Below are 19,763 nucleotides of genomic sequence, written 5' to 3' on the forward strand. Positions count from 1 at the left end.
GCTTAGAGGCAACTTAGTACATTTTCTGGCTGGTTTCACACACTGATAAGGTCTTAAATCTAGTACTAGTATTTGTAAAACTACTACTAGTAGTAGTAGTAGTAGTAAATTCCACAAACAATACATCGGTTGTCTGCGTAGGAGCATTGTTGTTATGCGTTTCCCACCAATTCCACTGAATTTAAAACCGAATAGGAGTAAATACTTTCTGCCAAGTGGTGAGGAATTTGCTTTTGATAAATATGTAACAGGTAAATCCGTTCGATATTGATTATTGCTACTAAAAATAAAAGTTGATTCTTGTTTGTAAGACAAGAAAAAATCAAAATAATGTAAAATTATTAATAACGAGATTGTTCTAAAAACACATTGTTTTCGGCAACTTTGCTTATGCTGGATTTCAAAATTGGAACACTGAAAACGTTATGAATAATCGGTCATGGTCCATATCCTATATAAATACTTGACGATGTATAACATTAGACAGGACATGTAGTTTTGCATAGGGCCTTCAAGTTAATGTTGTCAAACCTCACCTGAACTATTCAAACTAGCCAAAAGATAACCTTTGGATAACTTATCCAGAGTTGTGCAACTGGCTGCTGATGTGTAAACCCGTTTAGGTCTCAGCAAGCGGTTAATGGCATATTGGCATTAATATCCACTTTTCAAACGTTCCGTCTGATACATTTTACAATACAAACGTACTTGTACTTTTCAGTACTCAAATAGATTTAAATAAATGCAATCGTTGTTGTTGTCCAGATGCTGCTGTGTTTCCTAGTGTTAAAACTAATGATAAACACGGTAGTTTTATCACTTTCGTGCAATTTTTCTGTGGTCGTTTTCTTGTAACAAAAAAGACTAGTTGAAAATAAAGATTTACTCCATTTGTCTAGAGAGGGCTAAAACGACACGAACTTTATGTTTTGGTGTTTTTTTAAGAAATGAAAAGTGTGACAAAGCCATTCACATATTTTTGTTAATAAAGCATAAACAAAGAATCAAACTGCATAAGAAGTCGACGTGTCCATTTGAATTTTACTAGAATTACAATAACTGATTTGATCACTGTATCGATCTCTATGAAAATCCATACTCTGACAGTATAGTTACATTTTTAAGAGAAACCATTCGTTGAAAACTGCTTCAATATATATATATTCCTGTAACATTTTATTCTATCACTTCTACTGACCACGGTACAAATACATCGTCACTAATTTGCGTCCCAAAAGTAATGTTGTGCGTCCGAAATCTTTTCTATTCAGATTGTAGATTCTGTTTTGCAATTTCGGTTTTTCTTGCAATTAAAACAATTAAAACCTCAACCTCATTCACTTGAAATTGTCAATCGATATAGTTTTAACATCGTTCAGACGCAGCACGGCTTCTGGCAACACTCCCATCGGTGTCTGAAGGTCGCTAACTTGCAAAGAGTGGACGTCTATGTCCATTGCCCGCAATACCCCTGACACTCGAGTTTTCCCGTGCATTTGTATGTCTGCCTCCTGGCCATTCAATGCTCCCATCATTCTGAGGAACCGTTCTCGCAAAAATGCACGTGTGTCTTGTTTTGTCACGTCAGAAATCTTTGGTTCCATCACGGTAACTGATCTGGAATCAACTAAACTGAATTACCAATATGAATGCATCCATTTAACACAACTACATAGAAAATAAATCCACTTATTAACAGCCCTTACTTTGACGGATACTCACGACTGACCCATTCCGTTATTTTCCATTGATCACGTGATGAATGCAAAATGGGTCAGTCGCGTGAATCCGTCAATGCAAATGACACCATACGGGCGGTGTCTCATGTTTGTTGAACAAACTTCGTGAGACATTATCCCTTTTTGTGCATGAGGTTTATAAAAGTCATTTCTCATTATAATTTCGATAGACCGCCGTCTAAAATTGATCGTTAATTAACTTTTTACCCACAGTCACATGGTATAGTAATGTTCAATTTGTTTACATTATCATCACATTGATTGTACAACTAGACCGAATTTGGTCACTTTATCGAATACACAGTTGTTACGTTCAATTGTTACTTTTCTCATAAGAAATAACTTTTTTTCAAATGCGAGTTCAGTACTGTTTAGTACACATGTGCAACTTCCTCCCGATGTTGGTGCTTGTGAAGCACTAGAAATCCATGTTCTTTCATGAGCAAATATGTCAATTGTCTGTAGAATATTAAGAAGGCTGTGACCTGCAACAGCGCTAAGTCAAATCTAAACCTTGTACAACCCCGGTTGAATGGGGCCGATCGGGCTCTGTGAACGTAACCTTGGTTTGCTTGCAATAAATCGCTCTTAATACTCAGAGCCTCTACCCAGACTTTTCTCATATCCGATGATAATGAGCCGATTTTCAAACATGATTTGTGGTAAAGAAAGCGTTTTAAACAACTGCTTGATGGCCCAAATATGCTAGTTACCCGCAACACTTGGCCATTTGACACAGGACGTTATGACTAAATCATTCCATATTTGTTAAACCATAATTATTAATTTAATTCATGAAAACTTATTAATGAAATTTTGTCGATCGAAACTTAGAATATAAACAAAAGATGTACAACGAGGAAAAGAAGAGTGATTGCAGGTCCGCCTACCTGTTCGCTCGAAGAGATCACGTTGTACGACGATGACACCAATTTTAACCTTTGAACCTTGCTTTCCTGTGAAAGGAGTAAAATGTCAAAATCAGAACATGCGTAATTAAATTTCCCTTAAAGGAAGTTGATCAGTCATAATTGGTTACAAAATGCATCAATATATGAAATAATTTTATATATATCGAACACAGCCTCGATTTATTCTATATATGTTTGATTCGGATATGACATATTGTAACCGTCCTATTTCCTCGTAACTCGGAAGTGCTAATGTACACAACATGGCTGACAGCGGGTGGGTTCGATAGCAAAATATTGACATATACAAGTTTGTTCTGTGACCGAAAAGTTTATCATTGACAAGGTTATACAAACGATTTAAATCATGGCAGAATCAAACGAAATCGCGAATGATATGGAGTCATCAAATAGTATTGAAGAAGATGGCGAGAACTTTGACGAAAATAAATTGGCTAGGGACGGAATCAACATGATGCTAAACAACAAGTTTGACGACGCCTTTCAACTGTTTCAGAAGTACAAGTATGTTACCTTGTTTATATAAGTCCGTCGCACGCATATTCATCAGTCACTCCATGAGCTTGGGCGGATCCAGGAATTGACATTTGCTCCCTATGAACTGAAATTTAAATGGTTTAAAATGTTGACAGGGGCATTGGGTGTACTTCCTCCAAACTGTTTAACAATTCTTAGTCCAAAATGGTGCATTTAAATTACTTCATTTTTACTCGGATACACACATTATAAAGGAACTTCGGACTGTTAGAGGGGGAGGCATGGCGCCAGGTGTGCCACTCCCGGCATCTGCTAGTGACAAAAAAACTCTTCCAGAGGATTCAGGAATTTAATATGATTACCTGAGATGCATGGCAACTGATGAAAGCAGAACCTTTGAGAAAAAATAAGCCTATTTCAGACCTGTCTTGAACACATTTATGACAAATGCGGACACATTCCATGACTTATGATAAGATACTTAATTTTTACCTGCCATAGGTTATTAATGTAGCATTATTTCTTATATAACAGGCCGCTTTTATTACAGTGACCCCCCATTCTTGTAGTGGATACTATCCAATATCAGAGATCGACAAAAAGAGAGTTTGAAAAGCTGGTCATTTTTGTAGGAATAGGCAGTATCTGTTTCTTCACTACTTCTGAATTATAAGAACTCCTTCATTGCAACTTTCCCTTTAAATGCAGATGGCATCTGATTACACGAGTTCAGTCAATATTAAATGAGAGTCAACAACTTCCAGGTTTTATATCTTTAATGATAATGATGACTGATACCAGAAACATATATACACAGAACATTACTAAAGTCATTAGTAAACAATAAGTAAAGTACATTAGTAAATGATTAGTTAATGATTTTATTTTTTTATTTTTTTTAATTACTGTAAGGAATATATAAACTACTCCTGCCTTGGAGTGGGATAAGTCACCCTCTCGTTTTTTGGTGTCACCCTCATGCCCTCATGGAGACCAGCATGGGCCATTTTGTCCAAATGTTTGTATGTGGACAGATTTTTTTTTCGATTTTTGATCTGACAAATACTTAAGGGATAAGAAGAATTCCATTTTAAACATCTATTATTTTAGACTAGGACTCCCTTCTGCTTCCATAAAATTAAATGATTAAGACTTTGAAATTTTTATTTTGTTTTGATTAAATCATAACATATTAAACTATGAATAGGAACAAACTTTTTCTGTCAAATTCATAATTTCCAAATTATTCCTAATATGGCCTTTTCTCCGTCAACATCCTGTCCTTTTAAAACCTGGCTAAAACCCAAGTTTATGCATTCACTGATATGGAACCAATGATATATTATTCCGTTTACTCTACAGAATAGACTGTGGGGGAATAGGCTAGCAAAACTTCATAATGCATGAGGATTCATATTCAACTGTACCTTCTTGGTTATTTTCCAACATATGGCATGAGATATTTCTCTGGCATCTAATGAAATGACAGGATTCCACAGTGTTTAAAAAGCTGATGCCGGCCAAAACAGATGGTTCAAATGGCAATTGGGATGTTTAAATTTTCTACAGCAGGTGAATTTAAAGTAGAATAAGCTGTAGCTGGTCAGTTACTTTACTATTTAAGACCATTCAAGAAGAGAACTCTGGTCATTTGAAAAACCGCCCTGATTGCTCAGTGGTAGAGAGTTTGCTTCGGGTGCCGAGGTCAGAGGTTCAAACCCTGGCCGCGTAACACCAAAAGATGTTAAAATATGGTACCAGTAGCTCCCATGCCTAGCCCTTGGGACGAGCCACTTAAAAGGTACTGGAGAAGTGTTGTACTCAGTACTGGTTCAACTCAGGAAATTTGTATCCTTTGTATCGGTGGTTTACAATGAGCTCTTTAAAGAACCAAGAGGTCTCTTCGCAAAGAGCTAGGGTATTGGACCCGGGACTCGTGTATCTCACTCTGTTTCTTCAAGTCTTCCAATGTCTGGATTTGACTGCGAATTGCTGTCACTTCTATCTCATGTCACTAAAACATAATATAATTTGTGATGGCGGCATGTTTGAATCAAGCCATAATGTAGCCAATGGGGACGACCTTGATAAATTCATTTAAACAAACACAAACAAACTGGGTATCAAGGACGAAGTTGATTTGGTGTTTTGCATTTCAGGGAAGACAGTCCATTGATGCAAGGAGGATACAGCTTTGTTTTTTTCATGGTAAGACATTTTAGAATATGTTGATTGAAAGGACTATGCATAGGGCAAAAAAAGGGTTTGGTTAACACTTTTTTTAAGTCCGTAATAAAATATTAAACCTTTATCAGCCTAATTAAAAAGATATGCCGTTCTCATGGCACCTGCAGCACTCCCCTACAACAGTCCCAAAATTATATAAGGAACCAGAGTGAAAAAACTTTTGCTTTTATTCCTAGAACTCTTCTACAGGGGATGAGACCAGTCTAGTTTTGTAGGTGTGTACGTGTTTATGCCGAAGCCTCACAACTGGTATTGTCTCTTGGACTTTTAAAAATTACTGGTTTCTACCCAGGGAACAGATTCTAGAGCAGGCATTACAAAGGACTTACAGCTTATACCAGACCAGACTTTCCCTTTTTTTGGTTCTTTAAAGAGAATTTGGCAGTATTTTACCAGATCCACTCAAACTTTACCTGACTGCAATAGTGACCTAAATCAGCTTAACGCTTCTGTATACTAGAATCATGAATATGAATGTGTGAATCATGTTACTGTGAAGTGTATATTCTTGGAACTCTGCAGCAAGGACTGATGTCTTACGAGGAAGAGCAGATGGACAAAGCCCTGAAGGCTCTCGAGGAAACAGAGAAGAAATGTGAAGTCAGTGACGGCTTTGTCAAGTCCATCAGGAAAAAACTGTCGAAGAAAAAAAAAGATAAGGTACGATTGGATAGCTGACTTGAACCCATTTTTTCAAAATAGTTTATTGATGATGTAATTATTATAAAGTGGTTTTAATAAGAACCGTCTGTCAGCCAAAATGAACAGTTCAAATGGCAATTGGGCAGGTTCGAATTTAGAAAAATAAGTTAATTTTAGGTAGAATAAGAAGTACTTGGTCAGTTTCTTTACTGTTTGAGACTGTTCAACGGAAACTTATTGAGAACCCTGAATATATGATAGTTATCTTATTTTCTTCTTTTTTTGATAAATAAATCATTGATTAAAATTTCAATGCTTGTGCAAAAGAAGTGATGGAAGCAGGGAAATGGCCATTCCAAGTGTGTGTACTTTAAACTATCAGAGGTGACACACAATTTACAACAGAATCCTTGAACAGATTTATCTCGCAAATGTCATTGTCTTCCATAATATATAGATCTTCATTTCATTAACTTCCATTTCTGTCTGGAAATGTGTTTTGTCAGAAAAAGTTTTTGCTGTCTGCTGCAAAAGATGCAATTGCCTCTGATTTATTGGCATGCACTCTATTTAGCTGAGAGCTAGTTGAAATGTAGGTGTTGAATGAGTCGTAAGAAATCACCACTCAGAGATTCATTCAAAGCAATGTTGGATTATAAATTATGTATATATAATAGACCTTGAGCTGTGTATCCCTAAAGCGTCTTAGTCAAAAATTCAACTTAATGCAAAGTGTTATTTTATTTTGCTGTTGGAAACAATGTTTTTATTCCAATAATTTGATAATAAGCAGGAAAAATATCAAATAATTCTTGCATATAAATAAATTTGATGGGAAATAGAGGCCATTCAAAATATTCGTTGTTAAATAATTTGCAATTTTCATGAAGTTGTAAATGTTCACTAAGAAGCTTTATAAAGACAGCCCCCGGTCCTCACTCCCTACGTATTATGTGATTAATCTTGTGTTTGCTGACTGATGTTTCTCTGAAACTCTGAAGTTGAATGAAGCAACTGAACATATAAACCACCAACTATTTGAAACTGCTGTGTCCAATATTTTGTTGATTATGTGCATTAATCATGGTGTTAACTTAAAAAGTTTGTTAATTTTCTTTCCATTTTGTAAATGTCCAAGGCATTGTTTTTGCCTTTTGCATAATAAATCATTGCACTTTCACCGATTTTATGTTTTGACATTATTATATTTTGTCTTTGAATAAGCAAATTTTTGCGTATTATAAAATATCGAACAACCAGTGATTGCAGATGTTTCATGGCTAAAACCGTTACTAACGTTTTAAGAAATTACATAAAACATCATTTTTTGAACAAAATTATGAGAACCTGCAACCTGATTTTTGTCAGCAGTCTTACGGTATGTTACTGGTTTTTATGCATTTTCACAAAAAATGGCTCGTCCCAAGACAAAAAAATAAAAAAGAAATTGTTAAAACGTTAAGTTTTTGAGAGTTCAGCTTAAGGTAATGATTTTTAAAAATATTTGTATAGATGCTGATTGATTAATGAATGAAAAACGTTTTTGACAGGCATAACATTGTTATTACAGACTGCTGTAAGTGTTGAGGAAAGAATTCAGCGTCAGGTGATTGTCGGGGACTCACTGCTGTATCAGTCCATTCTCGTGTTCACCGGTCAGGACATTCCAAGCTACATAAAGGGGGGCTGGCTCCTTCGCAAGGCTTGGAAAATCTACGAAAAACTCTACAAAGAGATCACTAGTCTAAGAGATAAATCAAAGCTCAAAAAATCTGAATCAAAATCCAGTATTTCAAATTCCAGTATGTCTTCCGAGGGTCCTATTGATGGAAATGATAACGAAATTCCGTCAGATGTGCTTGAGAGGCTGCAAGGTGCTGTGAACTTTGGTTATGGGACTTTCCAGATTTGTGTGTCAATGATACCACCCAAGATAATCAAGATAATAGAGTTTCTAGGTTTTGAAGGAGATAGAGTTCTCGGGCTCAAGTCTCTGGAGTTTACCTGTAACTCAGACGCAATGAATGCCCCACTTGCAACGCTGGGACTTCTATGGTACCACACAGTTTTACGACCTTTCTTCGCTCTAGATGGCGCTAATGGATATGATGCAGGTTTGTTTCATTTAACATTTATCTCCTGTGATTCTCCAAAAAAATCAAGGTATTGTTATTGCCTTGTTGTCATTGTCGTTGAGTGACAGCAACATTACGCACATGTTAAGCAAGATCCATAATTATGGCTTTAAAATTGTTGAATTATTCCGTTGTTCAACTGAAAAAAATAAAGAAGAGTGTTGAAGTTCCCTTCATGGTGCTTTTGTTTAATGACAGTGTAAGAAGCACTTACATCAATTAATTTAGTTTCTATATCCTTATTTTCATGCTAAATGAAAGTGAAGAGTTTGGGTCATAAGAAGTTCATAAGGTTACATATTTGCCTCTCGTAAAAATTTAGCACATTACTGCATTATTGCTTGACCCTAACACATCCCCTGTATGGTTTAAAAGTGGAATTTTGAAGCCTAAAAGGGGGATTTAGCTTCCCATTGTATGAGGTGTGAAGACTTAGGGAAATGATTTCTAGTGAAAAGAGTAGCTATGTTCAAGTAAGAATATTGGAGAACATAACAACTGACCTTACATTTTGTATACTACCTATAGTGGTTTTCACTGATTTTTGACGTAAACAGAAATATATTTGTTTTTAAACATTTACTTTGTATAGTTATCCAAATATACGATGTGTGGCTAGCCATTTGGTGTGGGGGACAGTACACACAAAAGCCCAATATGGAAAACTCGTACTCTACTGATCGCGAATAGTTCAAAAGTTAATTAAACCTACATTTTAAATCAACGAAAAACCGGGACTCGATCACTTTTGATGAACAATTATTTGTTTAAATGTCAATGTAAATTTGTCAGTGACTGAGTGTGCAAAATCTTTACTTAAAACCCCACTCTATTTTGACCAATATATCTGTTTCAGTTGACAAATAAAGAAATGTATTGGTTCTGTAAGGCCTCTTGAACACCTTTTGTTTGAGAGGGCATACGGTAACTTGCATACCCAGGTACTGGAGGTTAAAGAGGGTTGCTGGCTCAATATCTTTTTAATTAAAACAAAAATGATTCTATTTATAAATGTGATTTCATGTTATAATTTATCACAGATTTTGTTCATATTTGATTTTATCAAAACCACAGATATTAAAATTGTATTATGTGGTACAATTATCCCCCCACTCCAGGTTGTGTGGAAGCAGAGAACCTGATCAAAGCGAAGCAGGCAACATTTCCCAACTCCTGTCTTTTCCATTTCTTCCAAGGGCGAGTACATAGGCTAAGGGTAAGTGGTCTCAGTTAACTGGTTGCTATCTTCTGTACTTTATGGGTCATTGAATACATGTATTTCTTAAAGATTTTTTAAGAACGTATTCTTTTCAATTTAGAACCATTGCCAGACATTGTACACAAAGTACACTTTGAATAAACAAGCTCGAATCCTTATACTTGTGTTTGCCATAAAAGAAATCAGTGATCCCTGCTATATACATATATAAGCTTTTTACCAGTACTGGGCTTTCAGGCTTGTGCCAATTTCAGCCAATGTATTTCTGTCAATGAACATTTTCAATCAAACCCATACTGCTGTTTTCAAACTTTGGCTGTATTGTGTGCTTATGAGTGATCTCTGTTCCATGTATGAATGTTTTTGAGGCTTGTGGAAACTAGAATGCCAAACATTTGTATGATTATAGTTCACTGTCCAATTTAAAAAAGTGGAAAAGCACAGAATTATGTTATATAACAATATTCCAGTGATTAATGATGTTTCATATAACTTCTCAGATATTTACGGTTTTTTTTATGTTTTTCTATTGCTTTGAAAAGTTTACCTGTTCCAACATGTAAATGATGTTCCAAAATTTTGTCTTTCCGTGTATTTTCTTATTAAACTGAACAAATGTTATTTTTAACGAAAATCATATTAAACTAATTTTTAACTAATTTTTACACTGTTCTCATTAACAGAAGCAGATGGACCTATCTCTGAAACTGTACAACGAAGCTTACAAGTCCGCAGACGGACAGAAGGAACTGGAGCTGATGTGTCTTTATGAGATTGGTAGGAAATAACGTTTTGTTTAAGTCTTTTATTATGGGCTTACATGTATATAAAGGATGCATAATGGTTCATAATTTAAAATGCTTTAAAAAAAAAAAAACAGAAAAAAGACTGTGAAGTGTTTTTCTTTAAGAATATTCTTTTTCATATAAAATGTTTTGTTGGGTTTAATTGTTTGATGTTATTAAAAAATATCAAAACAGAAATTGGGATTTTTTTTACATATGGTTTAAAGCATATATGTTTTAGTTTTGGGAATGGGGCCTTTTTTCGACCCAATAGTGGTCAAAACCCAAAACAATGTAAATAAATTGCAAGATTTGATTATAATTATGATTAATTGAAGCATTTTTCCTGTAGGCTGGTGCAACATGATGAGACTGAACTGGCGCGAGGGACTCGCCGCTTTTACGAGGTAAGTCATGGTGTACATGAGGTAAGTCATGGTGTAAATGATGATAATGATCATAGTGAAGTATGCTGAAATCACTGTTGTGTAAAATGTGTTGAAGTCTATGGACATACAGATAAGGATTTGTAATACTTTATGTTAGATTCCATGGATGTGATAAAAGCTCATGTCTAAAAAAATCTTGCGTTTAGCTTGTTTGATTTTTGAGGGGGGGGGGGGGTCAATAAATTGTAAAAGCATTGGTGTTGTCCTTAATTGGTGGTAGCTCACCAAATCTTTAATGTTGGCCATGACTATAAATTTATTATTAAAGATATAACACATTAAACTTGGTACACATGTTGTCTAGGGCAATATACGGCAGGGCTCCAGCCAGGATTTGAAAAGGGCTGTCTGCTAGGTCAGAAAGGGCACTTAGTAAAAGGCAGCAGGGTGCCAGTTAAGGGCTTCCCCCTGCTATTTAGGCCTAGCTGGAGCATGGAATGTATTATTTTTAGCAAGTATTAATCTGGCTCAAATATTTATTGGGGTATTCGCAAATGAGAAAAACATGAGCATTTATATGCAAACTAGTCACTACAATTGTTGTCATTGCCTGAACCCAATATCTCAAACAAGTCACTTCCAACAGGATCAAGTTTTGTTTTATGAATAATTTTTGGAATTTTCTTATTGAAATTCAATATGTATAGATGTCTTTTTGTGATGTAAAATTAAGCAATGACATTTAATTTTGCTTCATGAAATCAGGTTCTTTAATCTATTATACTTCAGAAGTTTTTTGAAATTAGGACTTATTGTGTACTTCCTGTTTTTCTCCTCAGATTAAGGCAAGATACCAAGTGGTCCAAGTGTTATTACACATACATGGAAGCAGGTAACTATGGGTCCCATTACAAATTCAAAATTGGAAGTACAAACTTCTTTGCCATCCATTTTAGTTTAAACATATTTTATTTATCCGCGTGTAAACACATAACATAAAGACAAACAGAAAACACATGTACAATCTAGAAAAGGATTAGAACGAAAGGTTCATATATCTTAAAAAGTTATTCGCCATCCATTTTGGAAGCTTCTCTCCCAAATATGAAAGTTTAAACCTCATGAAAACTAAGAATGTTTCATGAAAAACGTAATATCATATACTGAACTTCAAGCCTTACAAGTGAAATCTGTTACTTGAATAACCTTGAAGTAATGCCCTTATGTAATAATCATTTTTTTATTTGAATGTATTCTTCATCTTAAAATATACTTTATTTTAAATAAGACTTCATTTGGGAATGGTCATCATTATTTAGAAATATAGTTTACTTAAAGATATGGGTTACTAAAAAAAAACCTCCTTAAATAGTTTGAAAAAAATGTCAACTTAACAAAGTATGGTTACCTTAAAAGTAATTTTCACTTAAAAGAATGGTTTTTGATTTCTTCCTTTGAATACTCTGACAGTCTGCCTGGGAAGTATGGGGGACACCAAGGGTGCTAACGACTTGTTCAAGATGGTTCCCGGATTACTGAAAAAGAAAAACAATCAGATTGAGGCATACGTTTCTCGTAAGGCAGAGAAAATAGTGAAAATCTTGCCATCCCAAGAGTACTGTCGACTGCTCACGCTCGAACTAGTCTTCCTGTGGCACGCGCTACCAACTCTCACACCTGAGGAGCTCAAACCATTCCATGATGGTATGATAAATGAAAAAATAAAATTATCATTTATTTTTAATTTAAATTTTTATTTAATTTCAAAATTTTCAATTTCACACCTTTGGTAATATAATATTAAGTCAATACTTAAATATATTTAATATATTTTAATATAAACAGAAACATTCTGTATAAACACATGTCTATTAATAAATTTGAAACTGCATGATAGGTAATACCTTACTAAAAGGCACAATTTAGTGAAACCATTGTCTATAAACTTTATTCCTTATTTTAGTATGTGACATGCAGACAGACCCACGGACATTCCATCTCAAATGCCTCCTGGAGGGCGCCATCTTCCATCAGCTCGGGGAAGAAGAAATGGCAATGCAGGTAAACAAGGGTTGATCATAAATGTTTTGTTAGTGAAAATAGTAAACAAGGGTTGTTGAATCATTTATCTGAAGAAGGCCATCTTCTATAGCTGTCAGTTTGGAGAGGAGAAAACAGCCCCGCAGCTACATGAGGGTTGTTTGAAAATATTCTTGAACAGAAAATAAATTAACATGGGTTGTTATATTATAGGTGTGAAACATGAATATAACAGTATTATTTAGCATGTGAAACATGTGTTGTCAAATTATGAATATTAATGTAGTATTTACATGATTAAAGTTGAACTTTGCACCTGAATGCTTGCATGCGTGTGTCATTAAAAATTCCTTACGCTTTCTTAGGACCAGTTATAATAATGATAATTAAATGACTTGATTATTTTAAGGTTACACATGCAGCTATGTTACATAACTAAATAATACAAAAAATCCAACAGCATTTATGCAAATGAAAAAACATGTGCAAACATGCGTATATGGTCGTTTTCTCATTCTAAACTTTGTTTAAAACATGTTTTAGAAACTAAACATACTTGTATCTGCTTTATTACAGAGCCTGGATGAGTAAAGAGTCAGATAAAAACTGTTCATGAAATACGTTTCAACTTTAATTATTTAAATTATCATTCATGAAATATTGTGAACATTGCTTTTTTGTTTAAAAACTGCATTGCATTAAATGGTCTGTGAGTCTGACTAGACGTCTCTGATTTTCTAAGTCATTACATGTAAGCGTTTTAAGAAAAAACAAAAAAGTTTGTCTACAATATTGCCTTATCCATTACTATGCACTTACACACATGCACCTTGAATTTGCCACTATTTCCAGTGCCTGGATGAGTCACTGGCCCGACACTCAGGTATGAAGGACGAGCTTCATGTTCCTCCCTTTGCCAAGTTTGAAATGGCATCCATCTACATGAAGAAACCAGAGGTATGGTTTGTACTGTACAAAGAACTAACGCTAGATTCAAACATTTAGATGTTAGGGCAGTTTCTTCCAGTTTAAGCATGTCTGTCTTAAGACGAATTCTGTTTGACTAACAAGCTTTGGCTCTGGGAACAGAGAATGGAAAAGATTTGAACTATCGGTAATTCAAATAGTTTTTCTCTGACCATTTACCTGTAGAATGATCTTCAGCCAATCATCACCCAGAGTTACATGTCCTCTTCTATGTCCAATGATAAATGTTGAACAGTGTTTTAGTTTAAATAGAGTTTGTATTACAAAGTTGATCAACTTCTACATTCAGTTCCCATTGCTTATATCTAGAACATCAAACATGCTTTGAACTTTTTTTCCTTCCATGCTATGCAGGGGAAGACATTTTTTTAGCCTCCGTCCATCTGTCTGTCTGTCTGTCACACTTTCATGTTCACTCCGTATCACCAACACCCCTTAAAGGATATTTATGAAACTCATGTCAATTGTTCACCACATCAAAATGACTGAGAACCCTCATTCCAAGTTTGCTGGCTCAAGGTCATTGAGTCAAAGATTTAGTGTCTGCTTCATATCTTCTAAACCACTTCAAGGATTTTCATGGAATTCAAGTCAAATCTTCATCATGACAACAAGCAGAACCCACATTCCAGGCATGCCGGCTCAAGGTCGCAGTTCAAGGTCAAGATCAAAGGTTCATGCCAAAGATTTCATGTCCGCTTGGTAACTCCTTGAAGGATTTTCATGAAACATGGGTGAAATGTTCATCTCCTCAACATAATACCGACAATCCTTTCTTTATGTTCGAATGTCAAATGTCGTAGAACAGAATGAGACAAGCATGAGGGGAGACATCTGTCTTTGTTTCCAGACTAGTTGTGGTTGTTCTTAATGCATTAACACAACTACAAGTTACATACATTATATGTTCACACTCTAGCACAAGCACTTCATTAGTTTCTGTGCTTGTTTTTTCAGACTGTTGGAAAAGCCAAATCTCTTCTCACAGAAATTAAGGTAAGATATTTTTAACACGAAATAATATTTACCGAATACATACAGATTTAGAACATGCTTTTATTTCTTATTTCTCTGTAATAATCTAGTTCTTGGTATTTTGTACTATGCAATGAATTTCATTTTTGTTTGTCTAAACCTACTTTTGGTACTACGAGGAAACTTTAATTTGATCTAATTGCTTTATTATATTGCAGTTATATGAGCTGTTCAATCAACTAAAACATTGTTCCATTTTAGGAGAAGCATAAAGATTACGACTTTGAAAACCGTCTGGTCGTGAGAGTTAACAATGCCCTCAAACAGATGAAGTCAGAGAAAGCCTAAACATGTATCAGCAGATTGTTGCTCATATCGATCAAAATTATCATACCTCGCCAAAACAAACTTTCTGGGTTGAGTATAAAAGAGTTTTTCTGCCAGTCAGTCTGTCAATCTTATCTGTATGATAACAGAAATTAAGAGAATTTTGATACACACGGTTAATATTATATAAAGTACAGTCATGTTAACTTCAGCATTGGTTACAATCCATCAATGATTTACAGAGTTTTTTCTTTTCAAAGAAATAATTTACCATTCCTGTGACCAGACAGCCTGTGTGTTTATTTAAACTGTTTAGAAAATGAACAAGTAGTATGTTGTTTAATTACAGTATACTTAGTGATATTGTACGCTTAACTTGTTGGGTGAAATTTGTATCTAGATGTTAGCATACTAAATTTAGTATAAATTGTTGCAAAAATACCACTTTGTTTTAATTCTGTATGTTGTACAGTATTCACTAAGGTATTAAGTGTTAACAAAGGATAAACGATGTTCAGTGTTGAAACTACTTTTATGATGAAAAAATATTGAGTTGTTTTTCAACTACCAGTAGTTGCCCATTATTTGGTACTTTAAACCATGGGAAAAAATGCTTTACAATGCAAAAACAATCACATCCAAAATATTGCATGTTGATGTTCAGGCCCCAATTTCTTGAAAAACTTCTCAAGTCCCTTATAACAGGATTTAGCTAATCTCACTATTTTTGTTGTTCTATAAAATGTGTTATATTTACTTCTTCAAGATTTTTTAGAAATTATGAAGGAATAATCTGTCTGATTATATGAATAAACCATTTTTCAATTATCAAAATCAATTTTCAGTATGTATTTTGGCTATTTGAAATAAGCGACTTAAGCCTGTTAAGCTTAAGAAGTTTCGAGAAATTGGGGCCCGATGTTGAAGGTTTAAGGGTTTGGATATATTCAGAATGATTTTTTAAATAAAGATTAGGTAGTGAAATGTTTATTGTACTTAAAAGTAGACCATGTTCAATTTTCATAACTCGACTTGAATTGCAGTGTTATGTAGGGACCAAAACATTAGATAGCTGATTATATGGAGAACTTATAGGGAACATTTCATAATTTCTAAATGTGATTTTTCTGCTTACATTATATTCATTTACAAATATGTATTTTTTTATGTTTTTCTGGATCAAAAAACTGCTACAGATATTATTATTAACCTTTGTATTTATGTTCACTATGACAATGATCATATTCAGCATTACCCATAACTGTATCTTATTATTTGTTTGGTTATGTCTTAAAGCTGCACTCTCACAGATTGGCCGTTTCGACAACTCTTTTATTATTTGTCTTGGAACGAGCCAATTTATGCGAAAATGACAAAAATTAGATCGCAAATTTTATTGAAGTTATATGCATTTTTCTTAAACCGGTAGTAACGCTTTTTTAAAAGCTAAAAACCTTGATTTATGAACGCAATTCTGAATATCTGCTATCTGTCCTTTTGTCAGCAGTCTTGTTTCACTGGTTTGCAGATATTTGCGCAAAAAATTCTCATTCTATTTAATTTTAAAGATAAAAAATAAAAGTTATAAAAACAGTATATCTGTGAGAGTGCAGCTTTAGCTGGTCAAAAATGTGTATAAAATGGCCCTTATTTGTGATACTCTAGTTGATTGAAAGAAACATTGCTTCATGAAGGCAAAGAGTGTTTTATCTATAATGTTTATCCGTGTGTTTTGATCTCTCGATTGCTGTTGCTTTTTGTGTGATAAAAGAATTGTCTTCTTTTTAGTTTGAAATTTGCTAAATCTGTTTACTATTTGTGTTTTGATACATGTAAGATTATTATATTTTGGAAGAAGGTAATTGCTTGTGATATATTTTGTTGTATGTTGACAGTTATTGAAAGAAAACCATGACATTGTTTCAAAACTTGAGATTTAGAATTTTCAATTAAATTGGGGAATTCGTAAATATGGGGAAAAATCTGATTCAGTATTTAAAAAAAAGATAGTCTGATGACTCTGATTTTGTTTAAATGGAGATTTATCTTTTATTCAGAATGTTTGTTCAGTACTCATACCTTCAATGTTTTATTTGCATGTGCTGGGTTCCCTCTGGATTTCCTCGCAAATGGGGACAATGGTGTTTGCCAGCGGGAACCCTGCTTGTGTACATGTTTTTGCCTTTAATTCGATTATTGGAATACATATACCTTTTCTCTCACTTTTGGTTGTAATTTTAATGCTTAGATTTGTTTATAAATCCATTTCAATTAAATGAATTCGGTTGTCTTTTCACAATGTCTTAAATTTTGTAGGACTTTAGGGTCTATTTGCACATTTTGAAGCTTTGCTTTATCCAATGAGAAGTGGTTCTCTGAACTGTCCATTTTGAGATGTGTAAGCGAGAAGATTCTTAGTGGCATTATTTAAAGGAGTAGATACACCTTTTCCCTTTATACCATTTCCTCATTTCATTAATCATGATGGCAAAACATATTTTTATGTTACAAATTCGATACATATAAGTTGTTCCATGTTGTATTATTTGCTTTCTATTTTACTAATGGTTGTAGTTCCTTATGAGAATTTTTCTCTTTTTCTGAAGTTTACTTCATGAGATTTTTTTGGCTTCTGGAATAAATTGATTTTGTAAAATTTCTGGATTTTTTTTGGGTCAGTGTTGGTTTATTTTTGGACTATGACTTTGATTATTTCTGGTTTATTTTTTTAGATATCTCACAGAATTTGTCATTGTTTTCAAAAACAATGCAATCTAGTTTTAAATCAAATGAAAAATCAAACAATAAATATAGCTATAATATTTATTCAAAGCTCATTTATATATTTCTATCTTGTGAAATGATTTTTACAGCATGTTGACAATAGTCTATTTTTAGAATGTGTAATTTACTAGTCTACTAGTACTTTCTTTGGACTTGAATTATATTCATAATACAATTACCCATTGCTTGCTTTTCTTAGTAATTGCAATTCCAAAATATAATGATTAATTTTCTGTAAAAGGTGCATTTTTTCTATGTTAACTCATGTACCAGATTTTTTTGTTGGTTAATGTATATGACCAATCTATTTTGTGACTGTTGAGTGTGTCATTATTATAACTGTTGAGTGTGTCTTTATTTTTGTGTTCTGTAATCTTTCCCAATTCTCAACATTGTGCCAAATCTTATTCATAAATAGTTTCTCATTTTTGTTGTTGATATATTAAACCAACACCACAGTGGTATATTTATATAATGTTAATTAAACTATTTTTCTCTATTGGGTGCCTTCCATAAGATGTCAATAGTGTCTTTGAATGCACGAAAGATGGTAGATGCACATATATTTGTTCTTGAATGTAAAAAGCAGATCTGTACTCTTTCTAATGTAAAGTGCAGATCCGTGTTCTTGTGAATGTAAAGTGCAGATCTGTGTTCTTGTAAATGCAAAGTGCAGATCTGTGTTTTTGCAAATGTAAAGTGCAGAGCTGTGTTTTTGCGAATTAAAGTGCAGATCTGTGTTTATGCGCATGTTAAGTGCAGAGCTGTGTTTTGGGGAATGTAAATTGCAGATCTGTGTAATTGCAGATTTTAAAGTGCAGATCTGTGTTCTTGCGAATGTAAAGTGTAGAGCTGTGTTTATGCGAATGTAAAGTGCAGATCTGTTTAATTGCAGATTTTAAAGTGCAGATCTGTGTTCTTGCGAATGTAAAGTGCAGAGCTGTGTTATTGCATATGTAAAGTGCAGATCTGTGTTGTTGCAAATGTAAAGTGCAGATCTGTGTTATTGCAGATGTAAAGTGCAGTTCTGTGTTTTTGCAAATGTAAAGTGCAGATCTGTGTTCTTGCAAATGTAAAGTGCAGAGCTGTTTTCTTGCAAATGTAAAGGGCAGATTTGTGTTTTTGCAAATTAAAAATGCCCTTGACTTTACTAAGGAGTGAAATCCCATTTCCTTTTTCATGGTCAGCTTCCTAAAATACCATGAACAGCATTTAAAACATAAATAAAAGGCCCCTAAATTTGACTCTCCATTCACTTTGCTTCCATTCTTGATTTCGCTTGGAATTGTGTCGCGCTTTGCTGTTATCAAGTAATTCTGGTTGAGTTGAAAGGCACTGTTGTGCATTTATGTCACTTATTTTTACCGAGTGGTTGTTGAAGGCACCCGATATGTTTGTCCATATACAAATACTTTGATAAGATTGCGTGCTAGTTCAAACATAAAAACAATACTTGTAGTCATCAGTTTTCATTGAAACCATTTTAAACAAGTACATTTAAAATTATTGATTTTATAGGATATTCAAAGGTTATACCAATAGTATTACATGAAAGAAATGTTCTTGAAGTCTTTATTTGAAATAAATAAATTGTATTTTCTTGTCTGTTTTTTGAGGATTTTTAAAAAACCTGTGTCTTCAGCATGCATTACATGTGTCAAAATTATAACTATGAACCCTTCGAGATATTAACATAAAACAACATGTTTGGAACTAATGACAATATGCTGGCTTGTAGCAAGTCAAATAAATGGTTTTAATGATGGTCGAGTTATGTCCTAATTTTCATGAAGGGTGCAAAATAGTGTATTACCTTCAATTGCTGATGAGTTGGTGCATATTGCACAAGTAGGATTAAGGCACAACTTGCTTAAATGGCGCACCATAAAGGTTAATGCAATTGTTTTTAATTTTAATGCCTTATTATGTTTAACTCATTTTCTTGTAATGATCAAAACAAGAAATAGCATGTTAAAGGTACAGATTAAACGAAATAGCGACATTTTGGCGCTTTATTAATTTTGGAATTTGTGGCAACAGAGGTATTAATTCCAAAAACCCATTCATAAAGGTAAATATTCTTTT

At 33.9% G+C, this 19,763-nt stretch overlaps 1 protein-coding gene across 1 annotated transcript; it reads left to right on the top strand.

The window, feature by feature from the left end:
* The first annotated feature begins 2,903 nt into the window (after positions 1-2,903).
* LOC128206159 (tetratricopeptide repeat protein 39C-like) lies at positions 2,904-19,442 on the top strand. Its single transcript, XM_052908453.1, has 13 exons — positions 2,904-3,175; positions 5,308-5,356; positions 5,918-6,055; positions 7,608-8,151; positions 9,291-9,388; positions 10,075-10,168; positions 10,529-10,583; positions 11,405-11,457; positions 12,036-12,269; positions 12,529-12,626; positions 13,458-13,562; positions 14,550-14,588; positions 14,829-19,442. The coding sequence occupies exons 1-13, from the start codon at positions 3,018-3,020 to the stop codon at positions 14,913-14,915; spliced, it is 1,752 nt and encodes a 583-aa protein (XP_052764413.1). The 5' UTR covers positions 2,904-3,017; the 3' UTR covers positions 14,916-19,442.
* Positions 19,443-19,763: the final 321 nt, after the last annotated feature.

This window comes from Mya arenaria, chromosome 10 (genome assembly GCF_026914265.1).
Source record: "Mya arenaria isolate MELC-2E11 chromosome 10, ASM2691426v1".
Taxonomy (NCBI): Eukaryota; Metazoa; Mollusca; class Bivalvia; order Myida; family Myidae; genus Mya; species Mya arenaria.

Coding starts and splice junctions, on each gene's coding strand:
- LOC128206159 (XM_052908453.1), top strand. CDS start 3,018: ATGGCAGAATCAAACGAAATCGCGAATGATATGGAGTCATCAAATAGT. Junction 12,270..12,528: donor GCTCAAACCATTCCATGATG/GTATGATAAATG, acceptor TCCTTATTTTAG/TATGTGACATGCAGACAGAC. Junction 12,627..13,457: donor AAGAAGAAATGGCAATGCAG/GTAAACAAGGGT, acceptor CACTATTTCCAG/TGCCTGGATGAGTCACTGGC.